This window comes from Botrytis deweyae (assembly GCF_014898535.1).
Source record: "Botrytis deweyae strain B1 chromosome Unknown BDEW_005, whole genome shotgun sequence".
NCBI lineage: Eukaryota > Fungi > Ascomycota > Leotiomycetes > Helotiales > Sclerotiniaceae > Botrytis > Botrytis deweyae.
Genome location: NW_024066212.1, coordinates 1006383 through 1034247, shown reverse-complemented (window position 1 = coordinate 1034247; position 27865 = coordinate 1006383). Strand labels below are relative to the sequence as shown.

The window sequence follows — 27865 nt, the reverse complement described above, 5'->3', positions numbered from 1 at the left end:
TTGCTCTTTCGAACAAACACAAAAATCCCAGAATATCAAAGATACAGGAATTGTACTTCGTCAAATATCATCCGCAACCATGCAGAACACATTCGAACATCATAAAACCGAAATCAAGCATCTGTTCTTCTCGGAACAGTTGACTATGTCTGCAATTCAAGAAATCATGAGGAAGAAATACGACTTCAACGCATCGTGAGTTGAACTATCGTTGACGTATGTGAACAAACGCTGACAGTTCACAGAATATCGGCATACAAGACCAAGCTTGCTGAGTGGAATATGTTTATTCCACTCTCAAACAGTACCAAAATTTTGAAGAATCGACTTCTTTTGGGTAACAGAAAACGACCCGAGCGCCTATATAACATCCCGAGGCCTACTCCACGCTCTGTTCCCTTGACACCTCCGTTGAGCCCTCCGGTATTGAAGCATCAAAATGGGAATACTCGCATCAAGCAAGAACGGGTCGCCCCTTGTTCTATATCTTTAGTCGTCCACTCGGGCGAGAAGAAATCGAGGGAGTCCTTCTATCAAGAGGAATACATCGTCATCCTTGCAGAACTTCGCGGAAGACTTGGAGCTGCACTTGGCCGAGAATCGGGTTGAAGGAATTCAAGCACGTAAAGAGTCACCAAAAGAAACCATGAGTTTGTAGCAACGCAAGCCAAGCATACATGTAGGAGGAGAGAAGGGAAACCCGATGCAAGTGGGCAAGGGCACGAGGGAGAGAGGAGCATAAGAGTTTCGCCAAGAAGACTGAAATGAAGAGAATGCATATACATCGTGGAAGGCAAAATACGTGAAGGGGCGGTTGTGATACGATGATCATGTAGGCGATTGGGGATATCATTTTAGCTCATAGCTCCTAGTTCAGGATTTGTCTAACCAGATACCTCCTCAGAAGAGGACTTCAAATACCTTCTCAGAGGGGGACTTCATTTCCAGATAGACAGCCTTAGGCCCTTCGAGGAGAAACACCTCTAAAAGAAAATGGAAACCATTTTACAAGCGTCTAAGAATGTCCTCAACAACCTCTGTTGTCGTAGCTTTGCCACCAAGGTCAGGGCTTAGCAACTTGCCTTCCTCCAAATTGCCGTCAACAGCAGCATAGATCTTAGCGGCGGCGGCCTCCTCCTCAAGGAACTCCAACATAAGAGCAACACTTCGCAAAGTGGCAATTGGGTTTGCAATGTTTTGTCCCATGATATCAGGAGCACTACCATGACATGGCTCACCAATAGCAAATCCTTCACCAACATTGGCACTTGGAACGAGACCCAAGGAGCCAACGAGAGCGGCAGCTCCATCGGACAAGATATCTCCATAAAGGTTTGGTGCGACGATAACGTCGTAGGTCTCGGGTTGACGGAACAGTTTGTAAACCATCGAATCGACGATTTGCTCCTCTACACCAACACTCGAGAATTTTGAGAGGGCCAATGCCTCCCTGGCAGTGGATCGGAAAAGGCCATCCGTCTGACTCAGAACATTCGATTTGTGTGTAATGGTGACCAATGGTGACTTGTGAATGCTTGCAACTCCACTATCTCTAAGCTTCTGTCTGCGTAATGCGATGTCTCCGGCCATAGTAGCAATTCTGGACGAAGCTCTCTCGGAGATTCTCTTGATTGCTTCAGCGACCTTCCCACTCCCATCAACAGCATCATATGTTCTCTCTTCCTTGACATAGAGATCCTCGGTGTTCTCTCTCACAATGACCATATCAATTGGGTTGGCAGCTGTCATAACACTTTTGACGGGTCTAACATTTGCGTAAAGGTCGAGACGCTTGCGGAGTGCGACGATTGGGGAGGAATAGCCCTTGACAGCTTTTGAAGGAGAACTGACTGCACCAAACAAAGCTCCATCACACTCAGTTTTAAGAATTTCGACGGTCTTATCTGGCAGAGCAGCCCCGGTTTCTTCGAAGGTTTGAAATCCAGCTTTCAAGTCCACAAACTCAAACTTCAATTTGAGGGAAGCTGGTAAGGCCTCAAGAATTCTTCTTCCTGCTGGGATTACTTCTTTGCCAATTCCATCACCAGGAATGAGACCTTAATGGGCCAGTGAAACGTTAGTTTTTGTTTCAAAATATCAATTGATTTAAAAGTAAAAAAATGCGCATATTTAAAATCTTTCTTACCTATCCTCAACGTTCTGGAAGCCATGGTTTTTGACTTTGTTGACTTCTTGGTTTGCTTTGACCAAACTTTTGAATGGATTGTGGTGGTGGTGTGTGGTGGGTGGGATTCCCCAAAAGTTGACACTAACTTGCGAGATCGGTCTCCAGTGAATCTTTTGACCCGACCCTCGGATCATCGTCTCAGCTATTCACACACTCGAATTAAGTATGTCTTGTCTATTATCACACCTGTTGAACACAAACAAACATTCATTCCCCTTTTATTTATTCACACACACCTCTTTTTCCGAAACCCCCTCCCCCTCGTGTCTAGCTAGATACACAGTAGGGTAGATACCTAGATGAACATCTAGTAGATCCGTGGATGGTAGATAGATGGTAGATGGTAGATAGCCTTTCAGACATTCTCTGCACTCTCTTGTCTCTACCTGACTAGATGGGACTGTATCGTCAAGTCTATCTTCATCAATAGTACTTATCTACACCTGCTTAGTAGCCGCCAACACATATCTACCTCCCTCCGCTGTAGATATTTCTCTGAATGCAGATTTGTTCTGATTCGCACCCCGATACCTAGTACTACCCACCTGCAGGTAGGTATGTATGTATGTATACTCCGTCGATGTATGTGTGTGTGTGTATGTGCGGTGTATATTGTTCTATATTTCCCTCATACTCTTTAGTGTCTATTCAAAGTTTCAAATACTGAATGCACGAATGCACAATCCATATATCATCACCTCCATCACCTACCGAGCCCCCATGTAAATTGCAATAATTCTCTTTTCTCGAACCATTTCGAATCATTCATGGAATGTTTCACTTCGCTTCAAAGCCCAATCAAAAAGAGGTCCAAGCTAATTGAGTAAAAGAGCGCCGTTAACTATCCTCATTCACGTCCTGGCTCCCACTGGCGCAAGACTGGTCCTGATACTACGACCGATGGTCCGAAGGTTAAATTAAATATTAAATAAATAAATGGATAGACACAAGACAGCCTGGATATGAACTTTGTGCCTTTTTGTGCCTTTTTGTGCCTTTTTGTCCCTTGTACACAAGATAAAATCCTAGTCCTCTCAAGAACACCCCTATTTCCCCCCCCCATCGTCGGAATGACAACTTGCAGGCCATTGAAATATTGAAAAGAAGAAGAAGTCCCATCTCCACCCCTGCAATATCAAGACCTGGTGATATTTATTCGAGACATAGAGTGTACGACCGTTCATTCAAAACCCCTTCTCACTTCTCTCCATATTTTGGGAACAGACTGGTTCATCTAACTTCTAACTTCTAACTCCCAACTTCTAACTTCTAACTCCTAACCCTTTTCTAATAATCTTGCATTTTGCGTTTGTTTACTTCCAACCACCCACCCATAAGTACAACGAGACTGCCAGACTGCGAAACCGTATATCGCGCGTGGTACGGTGGCTTCTTTAACTCACTCGATTCAATCCAATCCTTGAACAAGTACAAGACAAGTACCAGTGCACGGCAGATGTAATATAGCAACAGCTGGCCCTCAATGCCTTATTCGATTCACCACTTGACCAGCTGAGATTCAATACTCATAAAAACTAGTACCTCTTCCTAATTTTAAATACTTGGGGAGACGCAATTGGATACACCTTCCTTCTTCCGCATAGTTAGCAGATCACTGCAACTAGTTTGTGGCAATTACTTCATACTGGAGCTCGGGTTGTAGCTCCTTCCGCCCTGGTTATATCGATTTAACTTTCAAGCACAATTCAAGAGCCATCGGCTCTATAAAAACCCCGTCAACATGTCTAACATAAAAAACCTTCGTGCAATGTTCGAACAAAACAACAAGGAGACTTCAGTATCACCACCAGACAGAGGTCGTTCTTCAGGAGAATATACATGTAAGTACTTCGTCATACATTGGGCAGCTTTATGTACTGATCCTTATTTAGTATTCTCACCAGGAAGTAGCACAACACCCCCAAGGCCATTATCGAAAGTCAGAACGAGCTTCGTAACTGTTGAACGAGGCGCACAACAAGCCGGTCAGGCAATACAACTTGGGCTCAAGAGGCAAGATAGCAATAGTGAACCCAGCATGGCGAGCGGTGGCAGTATGGCAAGAAGGAGGACGAGTTTCAGTCTGGATGAACAATCTCATCCGGAAGAGACTGCAGAGAGAAAGAAGTCAATATCAGAAGAGTTCGAGGCAAGAAAGACCAGCATCATGGTTGATGAACTCATTCCCGAATCTGCCTTGGCAGAAACTCCCGCTTTCGAAGTCAGCAAACAAATCGGAGACCCGGAACCTACCAAACAAACAATACCTGAACGTGGTCGGGAATTGGCGAAGCCAGCAGAGATCAAGGAGAATCCAAAGAAATCCGAGGAGGAGTCAAAAGCATCGAATACAAGCCCTCCTGCGACCAAAGCAAACAAAAGCCCGATATCGAAAACAGGTCCTTCGAAGACCAATGCAGCTTCAAAGGTCTCGGACAAAGCTACCAGAACCAAGTCTGCTACGCGCCCTGCACCTATATCTACGGCTAAATCATCCACAACACCAAAAATTTCTCCAAGAATATCGTCCCCTCCAAAATCTTCCAAACCAGCTCCAAGGACACCAACAACACCTACAGGTCCTGGAAAGGATGTGAAGCTGCAGAAGAGCAAAACACCAGAGAGAAAACCAGTGGTTTCATCAAAGACTCCCGATAAGAAGCCGGCCAAGAAGACCAGTAGCACCTCGTTGGCCCCCTCAAGCGGCGCGCGAGCTTCAAGTAAGCCAAGATCGGCTAGTCGACCGGCTGTCAAGAGCAGGAATCCGCCATCACCTCCACAGAGTGGATTAAGCAAACCCAAGGCTAGGTCACCCACAAGGCCAGTACAGCTCCCAGCTTCGCTTCTTGCCCCAACAGCTTCTTCTGGCTCGAAAGGTGCTACCTCAACGCCACCTGCCAGACAAACCCAGAGTCGTGCATCTGGAGCTATCAAGAACGAAACTGCACCACGTTCTCAAAGCCGTGCTGGAAGTGCACCCAGGGCATCCGCCACCACGGCAAAGTCATCGCACCCACCAGTCTCACGGAGTGCTTCGCAAGTGAAGAAAGGAACTACTAGACCGTCCCTTGGGCCATCTTCAACCTTACAGAGAAAGGCCTCAGCAGGGAGTTTACCGCCTGCTTCGGCACCATTGGCCGATGATGGATTTCTTTCGCGTATGATGAGACCTACCGCTTCTTCTGCATCCAAGTCGACTGATAAATCTCCTCCACCGAAGCGGTCGCTATCTGTAAAGCGACCATCCAGCAGTCTCGGTCACTCCAAGGTTCGTGATACTAAGACTGCTTCTCAAGCAATTCAGAAGGCGACCAGGCCTACCACAACTAAGGCGGCTGTACCAAAGTCCACGGCCCCTGTCACCAAACCGGGTGCCAAAACAGTGCCAAAGAAGAAGTCGGCAGATCTACCCAAGCAGGAAGCCAAAGAACAAACCCAAACCAAGGAAGAAAAGTCACCAAAAGTAGAGGCTGCTCCTATGGAATCAGATGTTCCATCATCAGCTGCAGATGAAACAACTGAAAATGTTGAGGAGACCATTGTTCAACCTGTGGTTGAAGAGGCAGTGGTCGAAGAAAAGGCTGCTGCGGCTCCAGTAGTTGAGGAGGAGAAAATCGAAGCCCCTGTCGCTCAAACAGAGGTTGCTGTTGCTGAAGCCGAAGAACCAAAGAAGGAAGTTGAAGCACCCATTGTCCCAGAGCCAAAGGAGGAACTTGAGGTCTCAGAGCCTGTAGTTGATGAGGCAGCTCCATCTTCGGAAATAGATGCTGCCGAGCAGCCAAGCGCACCATCTAATGAAGTTGAAGCCGAGACTGAACAAATCCAAAGCGCGCCTTCATCTGATGAACCATCCAAGGTTGATGTTCAAGTTGCAGCCAATCCAGAAGATGATGAGGATCCTGAGGATGCTGCTGCTAGAGCAGAGATTGCCAGAATCAACGCGGAGATGATGGCTGCTTTGAAAAATGCCGAGTAAAAGGATCTTTTGATTCTTTGAATCAAGATAGTAGCAATGTGGATGTTATGTATGTCAGTGACTTAGCCAACGAGATTGAGCTGAAGCCATGTATAGGCTGTGCTGTTGTGTTTACGCTGGGTCGAGCAATGGTAAGGGGTTTGGAGGTCAGTTACGGAGGAGTGTTGGGAGAATTGTATGCATTGCTTGATACCCAGTTACGGGAATTTCATGCATCAGTAGGTGTTTGCATTCGTTGCAATGTATGTAGTAGCTTCGGCTTTATTATGCAGATGTTTTAGGGGAATGGATGGACGGTTTTTCACAGCGCTGAATGCAGAGATATCAATTTGGGAAATGAAAAAAAATTGAAAAAATTGGTAAATTTGTTTCTCGCGGTGTTGTCTGCTGGTGACTACGGAGGCGAGGTGAGAACGTTGCAGGGTCTTTGAGGGAGTTGTATTGTTCCAGATACGTGCGATAATTGAGAGGTAATACTCCTGAGTCCCGATGAGTCTTCATATTTATGACGATATATATGTGCAAGGCGATGATAGATACCTACAATGTGAAGTGTTGTGTTGGCTGGGATAGGAAATTCCAGCATTATTTATCCATACTCATCCGGCGCGATGAAAAGTAAACTGGTTTCGGTAATTAATGGTTTCGGAAATTTACGTCTCTGAGTCACTGTATTATTACAACAAGTGGATGGGTGTCCCACTATGAATCATATTCAGTGCATGCATGTCATTCACAGATTATTGTGGTAGGTAGCCAGAGGATCGGATATTTGAGATGTAGATTTTGTGGTGGTGTGCTGTAGTGTTTAGAGCATCTCAACTGTGTTGATTGTTTGATGTATAATATCTTTCGTTGAGCTAGTATCTTTTATGCAGTATTTAATGTACTGAATGCTTTTGGGTAAATGAATAAATAAATATCTCCAGTAAGCAGCAGCTCGTGCGAAAATATGGTTACCATTCTTCTTCGCTACCTAGTTCTAGTCCTAGTCCGTAGAGTGTGAGGTCCTCGTAATTGATGGTCAAGATTTACAACGTCGTTGAATAGGAGAGTGAGGTCGTCGGTCGGGTCTTTGGTATTGACATCAATAGTTCGAGAGAAAGGGGAGGGGAAAGAGGGAGAGAGAAAAGGAATAGAAGAAGAGTTGTAGGTGGAGTAGAAGATGAGTGAAAAGGGGATTAAGAAGGAAGTTTCTTCGAGGGGAAAGGAGAGGGGGGGTGGAAATCAGGGTGATGAAATGGTCGGTGGGCGTGGAGGTAGTGGGGGAAAGGAGAGGGGGGGTGGAAATCAGGGTGATGAAATGGTCGGTGGGCGTGGAGGTAGTGGGAAAAGGGTTCTAAGAAAGTATGAAGAAAGAAAGTTGTTTGAGAGGATGACGTTCTTCTGAAAAGACGTCGATTCAATCCAAGGGAGATGGAAATGGTGATCACTGACAGGAGTGAGATTGGAGAGACGCGGAGGGGAGAGGATGAGGGAGAAAGAGGTGCGGGATATGGAAAAGAGAAACGCAGTTGATAGCGTTTCAATACAGATTGCTGGGCTAAATTTCTACCCATGAGTCGGCCACGTTCTGTTCTAGGAATTGTCTTCTCCGAAAACATGAAATACATGTTCACATAGTAACCGATACAGAGATGAGACAGGAAAGATAGATCAATCAAAGAATCAACAACATATATATATTGACGCTAAACCAACCAATCGAGCGAGTCTTTAACAACAGAGTATAGTATGATCTGTGACCAAGCCATACTCTTCCACCTTTCCCATCAATCCCACCCTATCCAATATCTGGAAACTTTCCAATCCAGCCCATTGATAAACTCCCCCACTCCAATTAAAATTACTCCGTTCACTCCATCCCACTTGATCACCACTTGCTTGCTTTTGCTCTTGTATACAAGAGGCCTTGCATTAAATTGCATTCAACACCAAACAAAGGCTCAAGCTGAAAATAGATCAATAAAGCAAGTATCCGGCTCTAAACACCCCCTCCCCCCCAAAAGCGCCATGCTCAAAATCAGAAGTATATAACAATTATTACGAAAGAAAACGGGTATAGAAAAGTAGGGATTTCTTGATGCAGAAAAGGCAAAATTTGCGTTGGAGAAAGATTATACGTGTATCAAAAATTAGAAGGTTCAACCTGATTATTCAAGATTCATTAATCGTGTCAAAGATCTTGACTGTTTTTTCAAAGAGCTTAACCGAAACGGGTTTGGCTATGTGGGCTATGTCCTTCCTCCTCTGTAGTTCCCATTGTCATCGGACTGCCTGGATCGACGTGAATAGAGGGCAAAGATGCTAATCGTAAACTGGGTAATTGGGGAATGCCACCAACACCTCGAGTTGATCTTGTAGATGTACGTCTCTCGTCCCGAGGGTAAAGGCCCGAATTTGTACTGTGAGTGCTTGTCCTTCTCTCCGTCATTACTCCGTCTAGATTCTGTGATCTTCGAGACCCCGTGCTTTCTAAACTTGGCCCCTCCCCTCTCCCATATATTGGACTGGTATAATCAGGAGGGGGCTCCGTCATGTGATGTGGTAGAGCTGACGCTTCCGCATGTGGTGTGTCTAACGATACATTTTCATATCCAGGGGGGCTGCTCAATGGGACATCGTCATGATCTATCATCTCGGGACTGCTTCCAGCCCTATCTTCATGATTATCATTCGAGTCTCCAGGGCCTATGGATCGACGAAGCGGACTATCCGGTCGGGAATCAGCGCGAGACCTGGTAAATCCCGGAGAAGGTAGGTCCGAGTTCACTGTGTCAATACTTAACACTGAACTTGCGCTTCGATCTCTCCGATGATAACGACTACTCGCGGCCATACTTGCTGCATCGCCAAGTAATCCTTGTCGTTCGCTCTCATCACTATTTGCGCGTAATCGTGTACCATCATGTCTCGCGACCCCTAGATCACCATATGCAACTGATGAAACTGCACGTTGGCGTTCTTTCTTAATTCTGTCATGTTCTGCTCTGAGCTCTTCGACGGTTGGTCCAGTACTGGTGTTTGCGGGTCGAGATTGAAGTTCTCTCAATGCAACATGATCGCCTCGTTCTCTAGCCTCTCTCCTTAATCGTCTTCGCTCTTCTCGTTCTTCGTTCTCACGTCGTCTCGCAAGTCGAACCTGGTATAAAGCCTCCATCTCTGCCTCTCGCTGTGACTCTTCTTCGTCGATAGTCTCTGGGAATTCTAATACAACGTCAATGCCTCCTCGATCGCCCTCTCTTCCCAATACCTGCTCATTTTGTCCTGGCGTCATATTATAAGCTGGTAGCGTCATTACCGAGCGGACTGAAGTATTCCTATCAACTCCTGCCGCGTCGTTGTTTGTGGCATTTTCGACGGTGCTTCGAGCGGCAGCATTGAAGGATGGAGGTGGACGACTCGATAAACTTCTGCCGACACCAGATACGCCGGCGGCTCCTGTGTATTCATGGGGATCATTCTGGTCTGGGAGACGATATCGATGAGCTTCTGGGTCCCAACTTTCCCAAGCCTTTTTCAAAAATACCGTCGGTATGTATTTTGGATTCTTGTGCTTGATCCGGGTTCGACGTATGATGAAAAGTGCAAGGAGCAACACTATAAGTCCAAATATAGTTACTGTGATTGCCTATAAAGATAATCATTAGAAGCCATCTATGAAATTGCATTGGTTCATGGGTTATATATGCGAGGCACATACAATAATATAAGTTGGCCTAGTACTAGAATCAGATTGAGGCTGCCCGGATGAAGTGGCCGTTGTTTCTGTAGAGGAATGATTAGGTTCTGTGGTGGATGAAGGCCCATTGCTAGGCGGGCCATCCTGTCGCCTTGACAGTCTGCGGACAGGGAGCATCGTAGAAGAATAGAAGCAATGGAACGTAATGTGTTTTCCAGGCGCAATACCAGAGCTCTTGTGAAAGATTGGTCACCTCATCGACGTCTAAGCTGACATTTGATGACCTTTTTTTTACTTGTAGGTAGATATCGGTAGGCTGGGCTGAGGATGCGGGCGGCAATTGCGTGTTTTTAATCGCGCTGACAAGGTTGATTATGATTAGAATGAGGGCCTCAATTTCTCCGATCCTTCGATATTAGATTGCTGCTGAGTTGTTGAATGGTACTGGTATGATATATTGAATACTGAATTAGGAGTGAATCTCTCAACAATATGGCTTTGAGTACATGACTGAACGGTTGGTAGGTATATACAAGATTAATGAGTTGGTGAATGTGGTTGGAAAGAAGTTCCAAGTAAGAAAGAAGTTCATTAGAAGTGAGGGCGTCTCGTCTCTTCTTTCATCCGAAAGCTCCATGAATGCGGATTTCATTGGATGAACTACTTTCTAACTGTTCACAATACCCTTGTTGAGCGCCACTGTGTATATTTATAATGATAACCTTGGAATGATAGATTATCTCGTTACAAGTGATAATAGTGGAACCTTTCACATTGTTATTAGCTAGATCCCTTTTCTAATTATACGAAGTAAAGAGTTGTAGTATTAATTTTGCTAGTATCGTATCTTGGGTACCTAGGTGGTTTGTTTTTCCGCTTCCAAATCCTCATGCTCATTTGTGAACCTATGAATATGTATAATTTCACCTGTTATCTCGAGACTTGTCTTCCCCTTTCTTCCCTTGTTTCAGATAGATTTGTTCATTGTAGATAGACATTATTGTTGTGAACTTGTTGTTATTGTTTATTAGATCCTAGCTACTTCACAACATCGTAAAGGGTTCGCTAGAGGAATCAACAAGTTTTTATTTAGTCTATTTAGTCTTATTAGTCGTAAAATACGAGCCACCCTACCAGGCTCGCCAGGTCCGGGTACCTAAGCAGCAACGGCTTTTTGTCAGCCTCCGATTTTGGTTGACTTGTACGATCACGTCTACGATATGGATTCAGTAGAACAAACCATTTTTTTCTAACATGGAATACTTGGCAGTACATACTCTAAACATACAGTACTACGTTTGCATTTCAAAAGATATCCTAGAGTATTATCCTGCATATTCTACACTATATACATATACAAGATGAATGTGTCTTGCTGCTTCCTCGTTGCTCACATCATGGACCAATACTATACATGTTTTTTTGTAAGCTCATATTATGTGAATTTATATCTTTACTCGCTTAGATATATTTCTACCAGCTTCTAAGCTTTTTCGAGAAAGAGGCTTGCTGTTCTCTCCACTGATATCAGTCGCCGGCTTGATAAATTCCATAAAAACATGAGCAACACATGCACTTTTCTGAAGGCCGTATTCGTCCTTGTTATATCCAGAGTGTAGAGCAACAGTGCGAGCAAGATTGCCTAGCTTCACAAAATCAGTTACCAATAATGGATTCATCTCGGCGCCATAGTGAACTTCATTAGCCCATCTAATCAGTTTGGCCATGTCTGAAATCAGCCATGAATTCCTCTCCTCCCATAACACAGAATTATCGGAATCGAATGGGTCATAGAAAAATAACGCAGAGCACCAGGGTATAGTAGCGTCAAATACGCCAGCATTAGACGTACGGACGCAGTTACCTAGAATTGACAGCTTGGTAGTTAAACGCTTGTGTGCGTACACATTCGAGTTTATCCGCATTGCTGCTTGTATCCACTCCACAAACTTTGACTCAAGTATCTTTGAAACTTCTAAATCTTGATTGAATTGCTGACTTAGTTCTCGAGACTTCAAATTAGCGAGACGTTCTTCATCTGAATCCACGTCAAAGTCCATTTCGATATACCTCGAATCCTCTTCCGCACATTTCAAGTCCTTTTCGACATCATCCGAGCTCACTCTGTCATTCAAAGAGTCTTCGACGCTAGGAGAGAAAATGCCATGCAGTACCGGCGGGAGGTTCGGGCTGACTGGAGTGCGTGTCGGTGTTTCGGCAATTGCCTCTTCGATAACATTGATTGATGGTGGTTCCTTCTCGAAAACTACTGGTGACCGAGGAACCTGCACTTCCGGGGATTCTAGAGTATATGGTGGCGGTAGTACGTGTTGTTGATCCTCAGATAAGAATCTATTCCATTCCACTAACATAGCCCCTTGCTGAATGTACATCTCCTTTGTGCTGGTTTTCCATGTATCGATAGTAGCACAAGTGTTGACCAGGTGCGTGCGAAGTTTTTGCAGATTCACTTCCGCGTAAGTGCTTGGCCTGATATATACGCTGAAGATGGATGTATTAGACAAAGATTCAAGGCTATGAACCAACTTTTCTGCAGTTGTAGTGCTGGGCCTAATGATCGGAGCAGTCTTCTTCTTCGCAATAACGAATCCCTTCGCAGTCAGTTTGAATTTTATGAGGAAGACATGTTGCGAGTCGCTTAAGCCAGCTTCGTGAATGGCAGAAGCGTCGTGAGATAAATCATCGATGCTCGATATCGGACGAGGTGTAGAGGCACTTGCGAAGTCGGCGTCCGGAGGAACAACCAACAGCATGTCCATTTGTTGCTTCTTTCCAGCGAGCTTAATAGAGACCTGGAGCTTAAAGTGAATATGAATATGACCTTTAATATCGAGGTATGCAGCCATAAAAAACTTGGGATTCTGCTTGTTACCATACAAGCAAGAGCCCAGCGTCAAAGTTGTACCTGATTGATCTGTCCATTTTACAAACACTCTCTCGTCAAGGAGCTTTTCTAGCTGGAGCTTCTCAATCGGGACCGACATTATTGACCTCTATAATTAAATTAGCAATAAAACATAGTGAAGACTGATTACATTAAAAGAATGCTAGCCCACACTCTACGTGTGATTCCCACCCACCCAGGCTATAGAGCAGCCTTGACTCTTCGAAAAAAAAAATTGAGGCGCAGAAGTGATCGATAAAGGCTACTATATGGATTTAAGTTGTATTGGAACTGCTCTAAACAGCAGATACTGAAGGACGTAACCACCGCCAGGGTTGTTCTAAACAGCAGGTACTGAAGGACGTAACCACCGCCAGGGTTGTTCTAAACAGCAGATGCTGAAGGACGTAACCACTGCCAGGGATGTTCTAAACAGTAGATACCGAAGGACATAACCACCGCCAGGGCTGTTCTAAACAGTATATACTGTAGGATACAACTCTTGTACACAACACGATATAGTAGCGATTTTGTCTGGGAACAATGATTGTATATTCGTAATCGATGTTGTGCGATGGAAGGATATAGCGATAAAGACAGAGAAACCGCGTTCGTATGAAGAAATATAGAGACGGCGATGATGATGGCGATGGAGATGAAGACATATAGAGGTGGTGATGTGATGGAAATGCAAACGGGCCAAGTTGCTACTTAGGTAAGCATTTTGATACGCGAGACCAATCAGACCCATTATGCCAGTTAAGTTATCACGTGCCTCTGTTGACGATCGACTCCCACAAATTCCGACCTACTCGTATGCAGTATGTATTATTTCCAACATCATTCCAACAGCATATGTGATATGCATTATTATTATATGTCTTTGTATCGTATTAGTTCTGCAACTAGTAGACTAGGATCAGCACGAAGAGACTGGTTGCTCTGGAGAAATCACATAAGTCTCTGGAGCTGCATAGCATGATGTTGGGGATTTTCGACTTACTCAGTCAGGGCTATCTCCCGACGCAGGTAATAGCGCAGTCATTTAGAGCGCACCCAGTGAATACAATTTTATAATTTTCACTAAATCGGTAGATGAACATTATTGTTACCTTACGCTTTTGCTCAAGTATGGTCAAGATCAAGAGTGTCAAATTTGGTCAAGATGATCAATTTGAAATCATTTCCTTGACTACATTCCTAGTTGTCAAACGGTTACTTCTTTGACGAGGAGCACATCTGATATCTGCTCTGACCTCGTGGAAAGTTATGCCTCAGAGACAACCTAGCCAAGTGCACACCGCGATGTCAGCTGTCGTCGACGCAATCCAAATAAACACATTATCGACTCCTCGGCTAACATAGGTAGGGCATGCATTCGAAGGTTGATTGTCGCTATAATCGATTTGTGCCCCCCTTCGGTCTCGGTTGTCGCCGTGTCACTCCCGCAAACGGTTTCATGAAGCTATTCAGCAGCCCAATATCGACGTACATTTTGCCGCAACCAAGGGACCAAAGATGGACAAACTAGTAAATTCTACCTCAACCCCCACACCAATAGACACTACTATCTGCGCAAATGGCTTTGTTACTTCATACCGACAGCGTTTTCAATCATCGGCCGCGGGCGAGTGAATCACGAACGTTAATGGTCATGTCAACGATAGGTGTGTTTAGATATAGCGGTACAAGTATGAGGGCGTGTTTTTGATAAGGGCCCGGGTTTATACACAAGCCTTTTTTATATCAAAACCTATCTACTTTAAAAATCAATATTAATTTTAATTAATGTTATTATATATTTAAAACTTTATATATAAATAGATTTTATTATAAAATTCTATAATATAGTTGTAGCTTTTCAGAAAAACTTTTCAATATAATTAAAATTTATATAGAATTATTAGGATTTAAAATTATTATAAAAAATAATACTTATTTTAAAGATTGAAATTCTATATAAGATTTATTAATCAATATCTGATTAAATTTAACAAAACTAATATTGAAATAATTATTTATTAAATCTTTAAATATATTCTAGATTTCAAAACTTTATAATGAATAATCGAATTATATTTTATTTATAAAAATAGGAAATAAAGTATAGTTTTGGTGAGGAAATTTGTTTAAATTTAATCCGGGCCCTTATCAAAAACATGCCCTTGTACAGGGATGTCGAAGTTGGTTCAGGAATTGTGGGGCATATCAACGGCTTTATGACTAGGCACAGCGTTTCATTTCATGAAGGTTGTGAGGTGATTACGCTGGGAGGGTCATGAAATCGAATCAACTTGCGGCCACGGCAATGAGCGAAAGATTCTGGGGGTCAGTTTCACCTGGGCGGAAAGACAGACGGGCGGGGATGAGTCGACATCCCTGAACGTCTGAGGATTGGACGAGAGATGCAGGAGTGTGATATTTGATAATGTCACTGTGGGAAATAGTGTAGAAAAGTGATATGATCTCTAATATCGAAACTGTTGAACAATTTTAAACATTGCACGTTTAAGCTACGAGATTTGCTTCCCAACTAGAGATGGGCGATTGCTCGTTCATAAGCACATTGAGATTGCCGTGCCATACCAAAAAGTCCCTATTTAGATTGTATCTAAATGAATCTCCTTTAAAGAACCCTGTTAGGCCCTTCGCAATACGCCAGAGAGCCCTCACACCATAATGAACGACAAACTGATGGACATTGAGATCACAAAAACAACGCAACAATCCATGAATGCACTCGAAACATGAAGAATTGACATAAAATTGACGTAAGAGACGTAACAAATCATTGAATGTCTAGATACTGTACAAGCAAGCATTATTGAAGCATTCGAAATACATGTCATGATGCAAGCCTCCTAGTCCATCTTTCCACCCGTTAGTTCTTCTGCGATGTGCTGCATTCTGGTTCCAGTGATTACAGCAGGGTGCGAGTATTTTCCGACGGCAGTCTTATGGGAATTGTTGACGCCTGAAAGCATATCCTGGACAGTGGGTGGTTTCTCGTGCACCTCCCAGATATTTCTCTTGTAAGGTGCATTTTTGTCGAAAGGATTCGTGAAGATCTCATCAATCTTAGCATTCAATTGCTCCTCCGTCGTGATGAATGACCGAGCCTTCATGTACAGCGTATGCAACGCGTTCTTCCTCTGTTCCTCCCTTTCAGCCGCCCGAATTTGTACCCTTAATGCCTTCTGTGCCAGTTCACTCTCTCTATCTGGATCTGGAACAAAGCCTACTTGCAGTTTCGACATGGCTTCCGTAATCGTGGGGTTCATCAGTCTTTCATCCTCTCGTTGGGGAGCCTTTAGTCTCTTTTCATTGGCCATTCGTTTCGAGTAGCTCTTGTGTGCAACTATGCGCTCCTGGGTCAATTTCCTCTTATGGAGATTTACCAACGCTTCCTTCAAGCTCTCACGTCGCCGAGTTGCTAGCCGATGCTTCCACGCAACATAATCGTTTGGGTTCTTCGGAGGTTTCGAGGGCTCACGAGTCACAGAATCTAGATACTTTTTCGAGATCTTGTCGGGGCCGCGGTTGGGGAAAAGATTTCGTGGGGGAGGTAAAGTTCCTTTAATATCTCTATGCCCCCGGGCGTCTGGCTGTTGAGTGGTGGGTATTTCAATAAATCGAGGATTTTCAGGTCCAATAGCGCTACATGAAGTAGTGGTGGAGAAAGTTCGAGATGAGACCGCGGTTGATTGACTGGGCCTACATCGCCCAATGAATCTCAAAGAACTCTTCGACATGCTTGATGACATTGTGTTCGAATGACACTGCGAAAACGACGATATTATGGGCCAGACGGGAGAGAGATGTAGTTTGTCAGAATATGGGGTTCAGTATTCCGAGGTCATTCTGATAAAGGCACTCCTTACCTCACAATCGAAGTTGATAAAATATCTTTGTTTAGTGGAGATATATTTTAGAAGCTAACCAACCCAGCCACACCTTAGCGTGACGCACAACAGCCACAACCCCCAAAAATCTCTAAAACTTTTTTTCCTGAGCTTCGACTTCCTTTTTTCCATACTTTTTTCACAACCTCAAAATTTCACAGCGCATCGCGCATCAATTATCAATATGGGTACCGGTAAGAAAGAAGCGGCCAGAAAGGTCAAACAAGGCAAAGTAGGAGATGGCATGGCCAATGTTAAGACCAAGGGCGAGAATTTCTATCGGTATGTTCCCGCCATTACACACGTTGACGAACTGAAAACTAATCATTTCACAGCACAGCGAAGCAAGCCAAGACCTTGAATATGTTCAATGAAGGCAAAGCTCGTCACAATGCCGCAGGAAAAGTTACTCAAGCTGCTACATTCCAAAGTAGAGAAACAAAACCCGCACGAATTGAGCCCAACAGAAAATGGTTTACAAACTCAAGAGTCATTGGCCAAGATGCCTTGACCTCTTTCCGAGAAGCCATGGCTGAACGGGCGAGTGATCCTTACTCGGTATTGCTAAAGACTAATAAATTGCCAATGTCACTGATTCGCGACGGACAAGGGAAAAATGGAGTCAAGCAGCATCAAGCCAAGATGACAGTCGAGGCGTCTCCATTCAGTAATACCTTCGGTCCCAAAGCACAACGAAAGAGAGTGAAGCTCGGTGTCAGTTCGTTGGAAGATCTTGCCGACGATAGTGTCAAGAGCCACGATACATATCTGGACCGACTCGAACAAGCAAAGCTTCTGAGTGGAACTTCGAACGATCCCGAAGCTGTTGGTGAAGCTGCTGCTATTGATGATGGCCACATCACCAGTGCTCGAGAGGCGATATTCAGCAAGGGTCAAAGCAAACGCATATGGAATGAGCTTTACAAAGTTATTGATTCATCAGACGTGGTCATACATGTTTTAGATGCCAGAGATCCTCTTGGAACTCGTTGTCGGACCGTGGAAAAGTACATCAAGGACGAAGCACCGCATAAGCACTTGATATTCGTACTCAACAAGTGCGATCTTGTACCCACCGGAGTTGCTGTAAGTTTGACAATTCTTCCACGTTTTAACCATTTTCACCCATCTGTTGCCCCCGTTTTTATTCCATCGTTAAGTCAAGGCATCTTCTGCACTATGTGCTCCTCACAATGGAAGGCAGTCTGTTACAACTTTGGTAGATCGAGTTCATTCTCGCCGCTCTTGGCTCTCGGGTCATGAGTAGGCAGCTCACCGTCTTGGAGAGTCTGTCGCAAAGAGTTCGATAATGTTTCGTTTGAGTTGAAGTCCACTTCCTCTTTAGCTAGTGGCTTGTGGTGGTTTTCTTAGTAATGATTCATACATTTCACCAGTACACACAATAACACTATTTCACATGCAATATATTTAATGTCATATGCTAATAATATACTGCAGGCCGCTTGGGTGCGATCGCTCTCCAAAGATTATCCAACTCTTGCATTTCACGCCTCGATAACAAATTCCTTCGGGAAAGGGTCCCTCATTCAACTCCTCCGTCAATTCTCTTCCCTACATGCCGACCGCAAGCAAATATCAGTTGGCTTCATTGGATACCCAAACACTGGCAAATCATCAATCATTAATACGTTGAGAAAGAAGAAGGTCTGCACAGTTGCTCCAATACCGGGTGAAACAAAAGTTTGGCAGTACATTACTCTCATGAAACGCATTTATCTCATTGATTGTCCTGGAGTAGTTCCTCCTAGTACTACTGACACACCCCAAGATATTCTACTACGAGGTGTAGTCAGAGTTGAGAACGTTGAACATCCAGAACAATATATTCCCGCAGTTTTGAGTAAAACTAAACCCCAACACATTGAAAGAACATATGCTCTTAAGGGATACAAAAACCATATTGAATTCTTGGAGCTTCTTGCACGGAAGGGAGGAAGACTATTACATGGAGGTGAGCCCGATGTTGACGGCGTAGCCAAGATGGTTCTCAATGACTTCTTGAGGGGCAAAATTCCATGGTTCACTCCACCTCCAAAGCTCGAAGGCCCAGAAGAAACCGGAGTAGAAGGACGAGAAGGTAGATTGGGCGAAATGCCACGGAAGAGAAAGCGTGATGAAGCTGGAGAATCAGTAGCTGACACATCTATCGGAGATATTGCTTCAATGGCCGAAGCCGACAATGAAGATGACTCGTAAGTTTAGGAAAACATAACGCATCAGACTTTACGCTAACATGTCATGTAGATTCGAAGGCTTTGACAGTGATAATGAAGATGGTGGTGCCGCGCTGGATGATGTCGCTGATGCTGAAACAATCGATAAGGCTTTCGGAATAGAGTCTGACGAGGAAAGCGAAGCTGGTGATGCTGACGAACCTGCCGGGGAAGAAGATGACGCTGAAGCTGTCAATGAGCAACTTCGCAAACAACTTTCAAAAGATCCAAATCCCCCGAGGCGGAAACAGCCATCTAGGAAGAAAGGTCAAAAGACTTGAAAAGCGTATGTAGTTAAATAGAATATATTAATGTTAATGCCAATGATACCCCCACGATGATTTTGATGTCTCAATCACACATAACCTGGCCTGCCCCTACAAACATTGCTGAAATTGAACATATGTTATCGGCCACAGGCCTTCTTAGACAACCACCTCGGACAGTAGTTCCTCATTTCCAAATCAATTCCCGACGTTCAGCAATGATCATCTGGATTCTTCTTGGATTTCTGTTGCATAATTCAAGACCGAATCTGAATCTTGAATCAATAGGCTTTCTTGGATTATATTTTTGTCTATAGTTGGCATAAAATGCATAGCCACAACTCAAGTCTTCGCCTTCCCAATCTAGCCTGTAACGGGACTGATTCTTCGTACACCCCCCATTTAAATGCCCAATGCCCAATCCAGTCTGTACACCTCCCAACGCAAGCTCTGCGTCATATAATGCCAAGCATCTATTTTACTTGCATCGTCTCCATCGTATATCACAACACCGGCGTTCTTGCCTCTTGCACCATCTGTCTTGAGTCTCTTCTCGGTCTTCCATCCAGAGGTTGGTGCCAACTATTGGGGGCTATTTGTTCTCATTAGCAAACAAAAGATCGCCAGGGAAAGGAAATATTGGTACCTTGCAGAATATATCTATTCATCGCTTCTCTGAAACGGCTTTTATATTCCTGCTTGCTTGTTAAGACTACGTAAACTATAATTGGAAAGGAGAATTGAACGGACCTTAGGCGACGTGACGGTAGGTCGATTGCGGCCACCACCAGCGAAACCACGGTCTGGACGTATTCGTTAGCATGAAATGACAAAGTTTAAATTTGGATGAAACAGTACCTTTGATCCACGATTCTAACTTCTTGTCCCAGGTGTAAGTACGAACTACATCAATGATTCCGACGACAAGTTCTTTTCGTGCCTTCATAATGTAAGTATATGTTAAATCCGTATTTGCTTAGCAACACTCACCTCATCCACAGCTACCATCAGCGAGTAATCCATTACGTCGTTTCGTTGCAGGAAGAGAGTATCATTGAAGATTGCAGATCGAAGAAGTTTTTTAGAATGCTTTACACAAATCAGTGACATGGCCTTTGCATGGCTCTTACTTTACTTACTTCACGTGCAAATAAAGGAGACTCATAGATAAATTCAACCATGTTCTCGTCCAGAAGCACCTCATTCTGCTCCCCTGTAGACTGAATTTTTCTGTTTCGCATGGATCCCTTCAAATCGAAAATGCGTGTAGGCGAACGATCATAGAAGAGGTTTTCCATTACCAACACATCCCACTTGATTTCCGTGCCCGTAGCTGGATTTTTGATCACAATCTGGAAGAAGCCAAGCATTTTCGCAATGGCCGTAGGTAACTCATGAAACAGCGCCTCGGATATAATGTTGAAATAAGCTGGCGCGAATTTGAGGAATGCCTGAGTTTCAATGGGGGATAGCTGTTTCAAGACCAGCCTGTCATCGAGTGTTTTCAAGAATACGGATTTGGTCTTTCCTCCTTTAGAATCCCATTTCAAGCACCGAGATAACGATTCTACGATTCGATCTGCTACTCCGCACTTTCTTCGCACAGCATCAAATTGTTCCGCAAAGAAAATCTTGCATTGCATTCTTGCCGAGGAATCGACGAACGAGTACGCAAGATGAGTACCAGTGGCACGCAATAATGAAGTTTCGACTTCTGCTTGGTTGATACCATCTTCGCATATGTCTGGCGTACCGTCTAAAGGCATAGAATCATGCTCTTGGGCTTTTGCGCATGCTGGACCTTGTTGTCGAAGATCATCCAACTTAGCTAGATAATGTTCCGATGACAACGTAAAAGCTATCAACGAGCTCGGTTCATCCTCTCTGATAATAACATCAGAATCGACAAATATATGCTCACCAGCATTAATAGGATACTCAAGCTGGGTCCAACCGCTGGCAGATCTCTCCGCCCAGAAATTAGTTAACATCTTCATGAGACTAGACTTCTCATGCTTTGGTATCTCCAGCGGAAGGTCGGCATTTGGCTTGCCCACACGAAGCGATTCAGCTAGTTCCTCCGCGCCTTGCAAAAGGTCTCCAATCAAAGAATGGTCTGCATCGCTAACAGCTCCTTCGTCATCTGAACCAGTTTGACTAAAGTTTTGATGGCTGTCATCCGCTTCAATGTCGGCAACAGCGCCTTCAGTGGCAGCAGAGGTGTCATTTGGCGAATTTGGCTGTGTCTCGCTACTAGGAGGCTCCATATTAAGATCGGCAAGCCCTTCAGTCATGCCAGTAGATTCTGCACTAACTCGCGTGGGTTCGGCGTCTAGAGAGACTTCGTCGGGGGGTCCGCGCTCCTCGACAGCTTCGTTGATATCCTTGTATATCTCGACAATCGGCTTGGAAGATGCCTTGGGGAAGGCTCTTGATTGTGTGACTTTCGCTGCCATTCGTCTCCTGTCGCGTAGACGTTCTTTCTCAAATTCTCTACTCAGCTGCTCAAAGTGCTTTGCTAGCGTTGTAACTTTGGATTCCTTTCGTTTACTTTGCACAGACCTTGGAATTAGGGAGTGTCCCGCCTTGCGATTCTGTTTGAGTGACCCCAAGCCCAATCTTTCCGAAAGTCTTTTGTCGGTGGGTCTTACCGGCTCTGTCGTAGATGGTTTCAAAGGTTCAAGCAATGGGATCTGAGTATCACTAGACTTGCGCGCATCTCCTAGACGATGATATGCCTTACTAGAGATTGGCTGCATGCGACGTAAGGTATTTGCAGGCTGCGACTGAGTACGATTAAGAGGAGGCGAAGCACCACTGCGGCGCGAGGTTGTACGTTCCGTTGGTCTTGGAATTCCAGAGGTCTCTGTTTGTGGCTGCCCCTGCTCGCCAGAATATGATTGGTTTGCCCTTCGTAGTCTCTCAATTTTTTCGGATAGAGTTGCTTCTAAAGGTGCTGTGGGTATTTCTACATCCGGGGGACTGTCCATCTCCGACGGACTAGGTGTGAGAAAGTCAGATGTATCTGTTGATGTCAAAATGTCCGAAGCAACTTGTTGATCTGCGGTTTCTGGAATAGCGAGATCAAGATGTTCTACTCCCTCATGCCGAGGCGTTTGAATTGGATCCTCTGTAATAGATGGTTGGGTTCCGTCGGAAGGCTGCGAATCGCCCGCTGACAGATCTGGGACTGAACTGTCTTCAACTACTGTTAGCTGATCCTCCGGCGGTTCTTCTGTATCCTGACTTGGTTCGGTTGCGGTTTCCGTTGGTGCTTGAATTACGGATTTCTCTTCGACATCAGACAATGGTTCATTCGTCTCTACAGACACCAGTGAAGTTTGAGATTCGTCACGATCCATAAACATCCTCTTGAGTTGTATCGCGGCAAGGCGGCGAATGTCCTTTTCCGAGGGAAAGAAGTTTCCATCAAAATCTTGGAAGGCATCGTCCCACTCCGCAACCTTCTCTTGCATGGCTCTTACAGCTCTATTTAGTGGGATGATTTCATAGTATTTCGATTCCATGTATTTATCCTGTAACTTGCGTAGCAACGCAGTGTGTTCTTCTTGCGCACGTTTCGTTAAGCGTTCTATTTCAGCTTTACATGCTTCCGCCTTTTCGGGTGCCACGCTATCGATGTTGATTCCTTTGATCCTCGAAACTACCGATGTCATGAACCTGTTCCACCGTTCTTCTATTTTTGTAAACAGTTCGTTTTTCAACCTCAAATCATTATCTACTTTCCAGGTAATTCTTGTTCGAGGTACAACAATTTCAAGAAGGTCGATAGGGTCGTAGTGGATTCTAATGGCGACGTTGCGGAAGCCAAAATATCGCAAATGATCACGATGCAAATCATGGGGACAAAACCCTGCCCTGAGATGCAACTCGCTGCTCCAAAAAGATAGTTCTAAATACTTGCCAAAAGAGTATTTCCAAGTACTTTCAGACATGGGCATAACCTGAGTTTCCTTCTGACATTTTTTGCAATAGCTCCACATCAAAATGGAATCCTGAAGTCCTTTGATCTTACAAGGTGATCTTTCAACAAACACAGTTATGCGTGCTTCGCCGTGAACATAAGTTCGATGGTGCTCCGACATCTTACGATCGCAGCCATTGAACGTACAGGTAGTATTTATCGTCAAGCACAGATCCTCTACATACTGGCCCAGTGTACAATCGGGATCTATTTCTGCTGATATTTCGTGCTCAGTATAGAATGCGAGGGTAAGAAGATCGGGCCCAGCACAAGGAATTGAAGTTTCCGTGCAGACGACTGTGTATAGCACAGTGATATTTTGGTGTCCATACGGATCGAACAGGTTGAGATTCCCTTGAATATAATTCTCCCATTGCCGAGTCTGTGTCTGGTAATTGTGCAAAGCCTTATCATACTCGGCATCATGTACAGCGTGCAGGACCTCCATGATTTGCCTAGGTGCATCTTTAATACTCTCGTGGACCATGTCGGGCTTTATGAGCTGGAATTTCTGCGGCTTCGATTTTTCTGTATCGGTCTGCTCTTCAAACATGTCTTGGTCACGAAGTCTTTTCAAATAAACAAGTCTTCTCTCCTGCTCTCTCGCCCTAACCAATAGATAAGGTTGCATAAACTTCACAAATGGAGATGCAGATAGAATTTTAGTTTGGTGCTTAGCTACCATATCGCTATAAAAGGTTGGCATAGGTACATCTTCTGGCAGGTGATCGTCATGAGAAGAGTGAGCATGTGACTCATGTGCAGAGATCATTCTGGACACTTCCGGCTTTTGGTCAGCCAATATGGCTGTCTGTGCCTCAGTAGTAGATTCAGGGTTAATGTGAACTTTATCAGTGGATATGCTTTCATTGTTGCCGAGCTCATCTTGAGAAAGACCTTTGATTTTGTTCGACTCGGTAGCAGCCTGCAATACATTGCTCGCGGCCACAACTGTGTCTTGTTGAGGCATAGCATCCGATCCTATAGATTTCGAAGTCTGTCCATTTTGTCTTGCAGGCGAGAGATTGCCAGTTTCTGCCACAGACGGGATCAAGACGAATTCATCCCTCATTAGGCATGTTTCAAGCTTCAAATTGTAAACCACGTATACCATAAATTCAGTGATCTGCTTCATTTTGGCTAGTACAGGCATGCTAGCACCCCGGAGAGCGATGGTACATCCTAGCTCTTTTGGGCACCCAGATAGATATATGTAAGTCTTCTTTCTTCCCGGAATATCTCCATGGACATAAGTTTTCACATCAAAACCAGAACTCTTGCCTATGTGTACTGGCTTTAGAGCTACCATGTCGATAGACGAAATAACCTCTGTCTGGGCACATCTTGAAACCGCTTCTATTACTGAGGGTTTAACATTGTAGATAACGGCAATGTTTGCCTCAGCGAGATATTGCAAAGCAAGCCCGGAAATATGTTTTTGAACCAGAAGAAGCTGGGGACGCAGAGATGCAATTCGATTCACCATATTTCTCAAGAATTCTTTCTCTTGCGCGATAACAGGCTCCAGACTCATAAAAGACGATTGATGACGTTGATATTCAATTGGAAATGATACAATAACAATGCGGGGATTCGAAATACTCCTAGGCATACTTTTCAAGGCCAGGTTCTTGGTAAACACGACGCCGGATACATATGAAGTGTCACCTGGTTTTCCACCTGGTATCTTCTTTAACTTGACGTAATGGCGAATATCTATATCGTCGCCACGCCGAACGTCTGGATTTACATCGTCCGTGCACTGAAGGAGAATAGGTATTAAGGCCTTCTCCCAAGAAGCAACGTTTGGAACGTCTGCGTCTTCAAGTAATTGGTGTAGCAGCCGCCGGACATGATGTAAACTGGCATTGTTTAGCTCTATAGCAGGAGCTTTAGCATCTCGCATCGATGCACTTCGAGTCATTTTTGAAGACATGCCTGCCGGCGTGGGCACATCTGATAAGTGTTCCGGTGTCGCGACGTCTTCATTCACATTCCCATACCCCTTCGCTAAGCCTGTCGGCTTCATTTGTCTTGGCGAGGGTCGAGTGTGATGTAAGGTGTTACTAGCAACGCTTAGATTACGTCGACGATTCGGTCGTGTGAAAGCCCCCACAGTTGCACTAGCATCTTCTAAGCCTCGACTTGTGAAACTGATCCCACTAACACTTTTGTCGCCAGTTCTAGCCCTATGTCTTTTGGTAGCGTTCAGCAAAGAGCCAAAACCCACTCTGTCATTTTCGAAAGGAGAAGTTGTAGTGTTACCATTGTTCAAAGTAGCAAAAATACTCATCTGTTCATCGGCGCTTGAGCCTTCATCTGACATATATGGTGCCAAATCTGGATCAATAATATTGTCGTCATGGAAGGCTGGTAGACGAGTTCCTTTTCCAATGTCATCGGTCAGTCCACGATGAAATGGTGCCCTGTCTCCGGCAGGGGTTTTGAAACGACCAAGAAAATTGTGTTTTGACTGATGCCGCCTATGGCTAGAAGATGAAGGTCTCGCGGCAGTAGACAAGGCTTTCAATGATCTGGATGAGCTTGGGCGACTCAGTTGCGGTGCATCTATTTCTAGAATGGCGGAGCGCCTGTTGGAAGAATCTCCAATTCGTCGCGTGGCAGGTATGGCCATCATCGGGGTCGCTAGAGGTCTAGATTCGTCTCCTATCTTCACCGAATCACTTGAACTCTCCGGTAGATCTATTTTAGTCGATGTAGAGGAGTCAAACTTGGCCTGTTGAGAATGGAAGAAAGTCGGCAAGCCTGATTCGTCATCCGAATCGTCGGAGCCGCTGCTATCGTGGCGCCTGTTTATAATGTCGAGGCAAGTTGTACACATCCGAAGTGACCCCTGAACACCAAATCTTTGGCCTGAAATAGTCTGTGTGCATTTGGAGTCAAAGATACAGCCGCAAGTTCGGCAATGATGTTTTCTGCGAAAGGCAGTGAAAGGATCACCGCATAAGAAACACTCTTTGCAAATGTCATCAGCCATCCAAAATTCCTTACTGAGGACTTGCTTTCTCATTTGTTCTAAGCGAGCGCTCACTACTTCTGCATTGCCTCCATTTGTAGTAGTGCCGGGTATGCGAGCTCTACCGGAGTAAGTGCGCGAAGAACGCTCATCTGTACCAAAAGAATCATGCCGCACATGATTATGGGCAGACGTATGGACAGGGCTAGCTTCCGCAGTACTGCGGTCTGTCGAAGAGGCACGTGATGCTTGATAGCCAGGGAGATGTGACTGAGTTATACGTTCGACGGCAGGACTTCGCCTAGCAGTTTCTGGGATGAAGAGACGCGGTGTTGCATTCGGTCTTGGATCTGAGCTTTTTATGGAAGAAAGTGCCGACGATGCTGTTTTAGGGTTACTCAGAGATTTGGCCCTTCCTGTGGCGCTGCCATCACTAGCACGAAAGTTCATCTCCTGGGAATCCTTTTTGGAGTCTAAATTACCTAGCGACATTCGCCCAGCGGATTCGCTTTTCATGGGCTCAAAATCAAAAGACTCCGAATCGTCTAAGCCCGAAGAATGGCCTGGAAAACGTCTACTTTCGGATGCGCTAGCTGACCCAAGCGTGTTAGGGTGAGTGTAATCTGACGCTGAAGCTGGCTCGGATCTTTCTGAAGCACCTTTTTTATTTACTTTATCTGTAACATTTCCATCCGAACTCCCCAGTCGAGCCTTCTCCCCCTCTTTAAATGCAACCGCGTTGACAGGTGCAACGGTAGGGACAATAGCTGAAGACGAGGCGTTCTTGACCATCGGATTGAGAGGAGGCCTGGCTGACGATTTTGAGGTTGAGGGTGCTGACGAGAGCGAGGCTTTTGACGATTTGATAGCATGTGACTGCATCTCAGACGAATTCCCCATGAACGAAGATACAGATGGGGACTGAAGTTGTGAAGATGTGGTGGAAAGTTGGATGGGTGAAGCAGTAATGCCCGAATCCTCACGCGCAAGACCGGCAGAACCTTTTGGTCCCGGAGTAATATTCGATGCATTTTGGCTCTTGATTGAAATCGTGTCGAAGCTCTCATTGTCACCTTTCACGGAGGTACTTCCTGCTTTATCCTTTCCTACTCCAACTGCGCCTTTAAACCGACTGTATAGACCACTCAAACCATTTTGCATAATATCCCCAGCCAGGCCTTTACTCTCAGGGTTCGAGGAGGATGGAGGTGGAGGAGCAAACTCGTTGAACGTGGTAAGGGTCTCTGACTGACAAGCAGTACTATGTATTTTATCAAGAGCTTGTGCCAGCTGTTCCTTATCGACGGGGGTGGCCCCAGGAAGTGATACTAACGATCCTCGACGAGATCGCGCTCCTAGTGGAATCAATAGCGGCGCCATCACAGAAGGTCTTGGGGATCCATGGGATGACATCTTCTTTTCATACACGCGCTGGTAACCTCTTCTTTTAGCCTGTTGAAATTGTGAGGGTGAACTCAGAGCTCTTGGTTCTAAGCAAACCGATGCCCTCCTATCAAGAGCGAATCATATATTGTGTTCGATAAACCAAAGTTGTGCGACAGCTTAGACCGCTTCGAGTTTGCGTAATCATGTCATGAAGTTGATTTGTAAATTCAGGTTGTCTTGCGGAACGAAATGTGCAGATTGCTCTTTGGCTGGATGGATGAATGGTCAGCCAGATGAGATGAACGCCCTTGATAGAATCACTAACTGGAAAGTGGTGGCAGCATTTCTTATGACAATCACAATT

At 44.8% G+C, this 27865-nt stretch overlaps 8 protein-coding genes across 8 annotated transcripts; 3 read left to right on the top strand and 5 right to left on the bottom strand.

Annotated features, from left to right (window-relative positions):
- Window positions 1-79: 79 nt before the first annotated feature.
- EAE98_002959 (uncharacterized protein) lies at window positions 80-609 on the top strand (the record flags this gene model as incomplete). The annotated part of the gene is made up of 2 exons (XM_038950579.1): window positions 80-195; window positions 246-609. 2 exons carry the CDS (start codon window positions 80-82, stop codon window positions 607-609), a joined length of 480 nt encoding a protein of 159 aa, XP_038813108.1.
- Window positions 610-1005: 396 nt separating this feature from the next.
- Window positions 1006-2171, bottom strand: EAE98_002958 (uncharacterized protein; the record flags this gene model as incomplete). The annotated part of the gene is made up of 2 exons (XM_038950578.1): window positions 1006-2057; window positions 2147-2171. 2 exons carry the CDS (start codon window positions 2169-2171, stop codon window positions 1006-1008), a joined length of 1077 nt encoding a protein of 358 aa, XP_038813107.1.
- Window positions 2172-3170: 999 nt separating this feature from the next.
- EAE98_002957 (uncharacterized protein) lies at window positions 3171-6704 on the top strand. Its single transcript, XM_038950577.1, has 2 exons — window positions 3171-4029; window positions 4081-6704. The coding sequence occupies exons 1-2, from the start codon at window positions 3930-3932 to the stop codon at window positions 6162-6164; spliced, it is 2184 nt and encodes a 727-aa protein (XP_038813106.1). The 5' UTR covers window positions 3171-3929; the 3' UTR covers window positions 6165-6704.
- A 1083-nt stretch (window positions 6705-7787) lies between these two features.
- Window positions 7788-10531, bottom strand: EAE98_002956 (uncharacterized protein). The gene is made up of 2 exons (XM_038950576.1): window positions 9868-10531; window positions 7788-9795 (listed from the first exon to the last, which is right to left on the bottom strand). The coding sequence occupies exons 1-2, from the start codon at window positions 10021-10023 to the stop codon at window positions 8371-8373; spliced, it is 1581 nt and encodes a 526-aa protein (XP_038813105.1). The 5' UTR covers window positions 10024-10531; the 3' UTR covers window positions 7788-8370.
- A 760-nt stretch (window positions 10532-11291) lies between these two features.
- On the bottom strand, window positions 11292-12851 carry EAE98_002955 (uncharacterized protein; the record flags this gene model as incomplete). Its single annotated transcript, XM_038950575.1, has 1 exon — window positions 11292-12851. The coding sequence occupies one exon, from the start codon at window positions 12849-12851 to the stop codon at window positions 11292-11294; it is 1560 nt and encodes a 519-aa protein (XP_038813104.1).
- A 2761-nt stretch (window positions 12852-15612) lies between these two features.
- EAE98_002954 (uncharacterized protein) lies at window positions 15613-16515 on the bottom strand (the record flags this gene model as incomplete). Its single annotated transcript, XM_038950574.1, has 1 exon — window positions 15613-16515. The coding sequence occupies one exon, from the start codon at window positions 16513-16515 to the stop codon at window positions 15613-15615; it is 903 nt and encodes a 300-aa protein (XP_038813103.1).
- Window positions 16516-16837: 322 nt separating this feature from the next.
- EAE98_002953 (uncharacterized protein) lies at window positions 16838-19228 on the top strand (the record flags this gene model as incomplete). The annotated part of the gene is made up of 4 exons (XM_038950573.1): window positions 16838-16935; window positions 16989-17739; window positions 18112-18866; window positions 18919-19228. 4 exons carry the CDS (start codon window positions 16838-16840, stop codon window positions 19166-19168), a joined length of 1854 nt encoding a protein of 617 aa, XP_038813102.1. The 3' UTR covers window positions 19169-19228.
- Window positions 19229-19656: 428 nt separating this feature from the next.
- EAE98_002952 (uncharacterized protein) lies at window positions 19657-27528 on the bottom strand (the record flags this gene model as incomplete). The annotated part of the gene is made up of 6 exons (XM_038950572.1): window positions 19657-19745; window positions 19800-19848; window positions 19904-19956; window positions 20012-20093; window positions 20144-20242; window positions 20293-27528. 6 exons carry the CDS (start codon window positions 27526-27528, stop codon window positions 19657-19659), a joined length of 7608 nt encoding a protein of 2535 aa, XP_038813101.1.
- Between the last annotated feature and the right edge of the window lie 337 nt (window positions 27529-27865).